Here is a 5,609-nt window from a genome sequence, read left to right as displayed (position 1 = left end):
GTTAACCCTTAAATGCATACCTTGGGTCTTTAGCGACCCGGGACATCATTCTCTACCCTCTCCCTCCTTAATTTTTAAAGTTAGACGTCAACTTTCTTAGTATTTCTCAATCTATTCATTATAAACAATATAACAAGAAAAAAAATAGTAAAATATAAAAGAATGCCAGTTTTCTGATTAATTTTTTGTTAAAAGTGTACAGGGTCGCTAGAGACCCGAGGTATGTAAATGTGTAAGTATTTTTTCCTGCGCAACTATATTTACATATCTGATGACTCAATATGTGCAATGCATCTTTTTTCCTCAAGGTGGCACTGTTTGATACACAATGATGACGTGACGTTTCACTCATAATTACCGCAGGCATAAAACAAACGAATATCATCAGCAAAATTGTAAGTGCTTTGAATGGCTTTACTGCAGAGCAATTACTATACACAATGAAATATAAATGTCACTGTCATTTGATGCTGGATGTGGTGAATAAGCTGCCAGTGATGAATGTACTGTGTAAGTGCGCTCTGACGATGACAGCGATGGTAGAATCATCTGCTCAAATTGAACCCTTTGAAGTTTCAAAAGGTAACGAAATATGCTTTATTTTATTCTTCTGTAATTGTTCTTAAAATATCAAGAGAGTTTTTTTTGCTATTGCAGCAGTTAAAGATCCATCCGTGCTGTATAGGTCCGGGTCACTAAAGACCCGAATATGTAATAATGATTGGCGAAACATTTAAGGGTTAATGGAGGTTTGAAAAAACAAAAAATGCACATGCAATTAAAATATGTAACTGATCGAACAAAAACAGTGGAGATCTGACAAAAACAGGTCTCAGAGAGGTGTTTATTACAAATTCAAATTAAAGCACATGGAGTTGGCAGAGTGCGAGGGTCGTGGCGGGATACGGATCCGTCACTCATGGTGCACCTCGGTGTCGGACAAACAAAAGAAGTGAGGAATATTTAACAGCAGCGGTCACTGTGATGATGAGGCCAGCACCAGTGAAGTGATCGCGGCCGCGCCTCTCGTTTCTCATGCCCGCTCCGTACGTGTGTCTGCTGGGCGGTGCTTTTCACGAGTGGAGATCGCTACTAGACGAATCATGTAATTTGTTATTTTTATTTTTATTATCTCAAGTCTTCTTTAATTATGTCGAGTCGAGTCGCAAGTCATCAAATTTGGGACTCGAGTCCGAGTCAAGTCTCGAGTCAAGTGACTCGAGTCCACACCCCTGATTCTTAGTTGTGTTTCCACAAAAAAGAAACAGGGAAGTAATAAATTAGTAATTTGACATGTTTACATGTCACCTTCCACACCCCAAAAAACAAAAAGTAAAGTTGGTGACTGTCATTGACATTCTTTTTTTCCAATCTTTAAGTTAAATTAGATTAACACTCACACATTAAGAGGAGTTAGTAAAGATAAAAAATATCAGATTTCAGCTGAAAGTTACTAATTAAAGATTTGTTACTAATTAAATATAACTTATATTAAATATAACTAAAATATAACACTGTACTGAACAAGCAACGGTAGTGGTAATGGTTGTCTACATTTCCTCCTGCTTTCTGAAGCTCAGGTGGCTTCTTCAAAGAAGTCTGTCCTACTCTGTGCTACTCTCAACTTTCACAGACAAGCCTGCGTAACTGTATTTCCTGCTTTTGGTTGCAAAGTTCACTAGAACAAAGTCACCACCTTACAGCTTTTTGTTCTCTGTTCACATGCTCTGAAATGTCAGTTCTATAGGTTTGTGACATTTACATTCTTCATATATACTTGTGAAATCAACTTACACGGCAAATGCCAGGATATGCAACTAAGAATGCCACATGAGGCTGAAAAACTAGATTATAGTTTCCAAGAAGCAGCTCCTAACTTTGTAGTTAACTTCAAATACCAACATTAACAAAGACTTTAGCATATTAAGAAAACACATGTTTGGTATAATGTAATATGTGATTTTTATAATCACAGATCTCTGAATATGAGGGGCACTTCCTGAATTTAAAGGGTTAGTTCACCCAAAAATGAAAATTAGGCTGCGTTTTACTCACCCCCGAGGCATCCTAGTTGTATATGACTTTCTTCTTTCAGACGAATCCAGTCGGAGTTATTTTAAAAATTGTCTTTGATCTTTCAAGCTGTTTAATGGCACTCAGCGGGTGTTGCATTGCTTCAGTCCAAAAGAAGTTAAATAAAAATCGCCCATCCATAAAAAAAAGTGTCTCACATGGCTCCGGGGGGTGAACAAAGGCCTTCTGTAGCGAATCGATGCGTTTTTGTAAGAAAAATATCCATATTCAAAACGTAATAATCACTTTAATCTAGCTTGCGCCAGCAGTTGTACACAGAAGCAGTTCCGGGCGGATGACGTATGAGGTCAGCGCTGCGCATGCGCTGGTGAGTATCGTGAAAACCAACGTTTGTTTACAGGATCAAAGGAAGCAAAGTTTCCTTACTTTAGCAAAGGAAAACCAGTCTCCTCTTGGCTTATATCGAAATCCTCTGACATTCTTCTTTACAAATCCTCGTTTTGTACTTCTAATTAGTGACCGTTGTTTTGTTTTGAACTCTCCCCTGCGTTTTCGCGTGCGTCACTTCTGAGCGGCGCATGTGCAAAGCCGACCTTATACGTCATCCGCCCAGAACTACTTCCAGTGTACAACAGTGAGCGCAAGCTAGATTCAAGTGATTATTTCATATACACCTAGGATGCCTCGGGGATGAGTAAAACGCAGCCTAATTTTCATTTTTGGGTGAGCTAACCCTTTAAGGCCAGAAAATTGTGCATATTTCCTTAATGCTGATACTGTAAGCATTAGAGATGGAGCATTTATTACTGACACTGAGCTCTGACCTAAAATCCTCACAGAGGCCAACATCTGTCCATTTATTAAAAGACAGAACTGTTAATGCCATTTTTAAGTGGACCACTTTTAATTTCCTCACTAGATAGACAGACAAAATCAGTGTTGGCCATGGGTGTCAGAAATGTATACAATAACAATAAGGCACATAAGTTTTAAATTAAAGTACAAGTTGGTGCCAGTGGAGTAAAAAGTAGTAAATTGGTTAAATGTGCCAACAAATTAAAATCATCACCTCTGCTTCCTCTTTTGTAAACTCCAGATTCTTGAGGCTCTGCCAGCCATTCAGTTCCCATTGAAACCTGTCGGATGTCACCTACAGGCAGAGATGTACATCATTTAAGTGTGTATCTGTGTATGTACTGGTGTATTTCAGAGCATCTTTCATCTATCCTCTCGGTGTGTATTATAGTGCACGTAGTAGTGCAACGGCAACATACTAAATGGCTGAGATTTGCAGTTTAAAACCGGAGCTCCCGAGTGACTTTATTTTCTGTAATGCACTGCGTCTATGTCCGGCTTAAAAAATGGCCATCCAGACATGATGTAAGACGTACATTGTGTAACTTTGCATAAGCAAATACAACAGTTTATTTAATAATATATGAAACAGTGCACAGTTCCATATATTATTTAAAACTGAGAATGCAGTATTCTGTATGTATAATGTATAGAGACAGTATGTATGTACCATAGTATGTTGTTCTGAATTGAGAGTACCTTATGTATATGAATTAGGACAGTAACAAAGAAGAAAACTGATAATAATTCTTACAGACCAGTCTTTTAAATTCAAACTGAAACATAGCAATCAAAATCATCCTGTACAGACACAATAATTATTTTTAATTAAAATGAGCATTAATTGTGTATACATTTTAAAAAATATTTTCAATTTTCTTTTTTTACTTTTTCATTTTTATATACATTTTCTAACTTAAAATCAGAAAGCTTTTATTTTGGTGGGTTGCTGGTAAGCAAGTATATGTGCTGGCAGTTTTAGCGCTGCCGAGTAAAGCGCGTCAGTGAATGAAATGTCACAGTTTTGCATTTTGCTCTGAAACCAGCAGTGCGTAGCCTAGATTTATGCGTTATATTCAAATGGAAATCTTATACAGTATTACAGTTAGTCGAATTAGTGCATTAACAGCTGTCAACCATGTTGGTACACAAATGAGTGGTCTGAACTTATTTACCCAGTGCATTTTTTATTTTGGTCATGCATGCTCACCTGTACACCACTTTATTTATATGTATTTTTCCTGATTAAATAAATGGAAATATACAGCAAAGAAAACTAGGGTTTCTCTGCTTCATTTTGAAAATAATGTTACAATGCAAACAAATGCTCATAGTCCTAAAATAGAGCTCATTTTCTTAATAAAAAATATAATTTCTTATAATAAACTACTTGAGGACATCAATAATAATTACATACAAGTAACTTAACTTAAATTAAGGTTTAAATTAACCATAAATAACATTTGAAAATCTGTTTACATGTAAATATTATTTATTTATTTTTTCATTCATCTTTTTTTATATTTGTAATGTCCAATTTCATCTTCTTACTGTGAGTTGGGGTCCGGTCTCTGCGACGCAGTCCGGTATTTCTCCCAGAATCCTCTTCCAGGAGGGGGAAGTACTGACCCCCCAGTACTTCCTGTTCTACATAATACCCCGGAGAATCCGAGCCAAACACACCAAACCCACCCCGATCCAGATCGTCCTCTCTAAATGAGTGAGAACAAGAAAGAAAAAAGGGGAACTGCACCGACATGCTAAATTAAACAGTTTTGCATACATCTTATATTTCATATGTGAATACCTGTGTCCGTAGACAGGGGAGAGAATAAAAACATCATGTCCCCCAGGTGTGTCCACTCCAGGGGAGAGGCCCATTGACCCAAGTGTGCTGGGTGGGGTGGGAGAACCACTGCAAGGACTGGTGGACAGTGGCTGTCAATTAAAAACATGCACAAAATAGCCTCAGTATGAAGCTAATGACACTTTGTTGATGTTATATTAATGCAATATAAAAGAATTACAAGAAAATCAGCTATTAGACCATACAAATACCAGACAAGTAAAAAACATTTTTTCAAATATAGTTGTACAGTATGTTAGTCTGGTGCAGTTAGTTTCACTAGAGGGCAGGACAGAGATCGGTCACACACACGTCTAAAGATCTTTGACTAATGGAGGACCAAGAAACGATGATAGTGTTGCCCTTAGCAACCATGAGCGCTGCATCAGTCAGTTAGCAATGAGGAAAAGCATAGCAACAAGCAGCAGATAGCAACCCAAGAGACAGGAGAATCATGTACATAAAAACGATTTATCATTAGCAGTTATCAGTGGGCATTGTTTTATTGCACACAAATATTTCAGTACAAATATGTTCTTTTATTCTTTAGTCATTTTATCCAGCTGTTCATTTATAGTGCCATGGGGGAGTCAAAAGTAAATATTTTTTAATTATATTATTTTTATATTAATTTAAATAATTATTATCAAACAATTATATTAATTTAGTAACATAAATATATCTTAGTGTAGGCTATATCTTTAGAGTTTTATAATTCATTATCTTCTTGTCGATCCACCAGTTCACATTTACAACTGTGTGTTTTCTGCGTAAAAATAAGGGTCGTTTTTGGCTTTGGTCTAAACAAAGAGCAGAAGGGCTTATTGAAAAATGCAAATTCATTCTCTGCCAGCAGGTGGCGCTTTTCGCCAGG

At 36.9% G+C, this 5,609-nt stretch overlaps 1 protein-coding gene across 1 annotated transcript in view; it reads right to left on the bottom strand.

The window, feature by feature from the left end:
• LOC107672834 (connector enhancer of kinase suppressor of ras 2-like) overlaps positions 1 to 5,609 on the bottom strand; it is a 41,447-nt gene that overhangs the window by 16,038 nt on the left and 19,800 nt on the right. Inside the window, exons 9-11 of the mRNA XM_016466205.1 lie at positions 4,697 to 4,827; positions 4,441 to 4,601; positions 3,104 to 3,184 (exon numbers count right to left, since the gene is read on the bottom strand). Of these exons, the coding sequence (XP_016321691.1) occupies positions 3,104 to 3,184; positions 4,441 to 4,601; positions 4,697 to 4,827 (373 nt within the window). The remainder of the gene's footprint in view (positions 1 to 3,103; positions 3,185 to 4,440; positions 4,602 to 4,696; positions 4,828 to 5,609) is intronic.

The sequence above is a fragment of the Sinocyclocheilus anshuiensis genome, unplaced genomic scaffold (genome assembly GCF_001515605.1).
Source record: "Sinocyclocheilus anshuiensis isolate Anshui unplaced genomic scaffold, SAMN03320099.WGS_v1.1 scaffold681, whole genome shotgun sequence".
NCBI lineage: Eukaryota > Metazoa > Chordata > Actinopteri > Cypriniformes > Cyprinidae > Sinocyclocheilus > Sinocyclocheilus anshuiensis.
The sequence above is the reverse complement of the archived record's forward strand: the minus strand, read 5'-3'. Positions and strand labels throughout refer to the sequence as shown.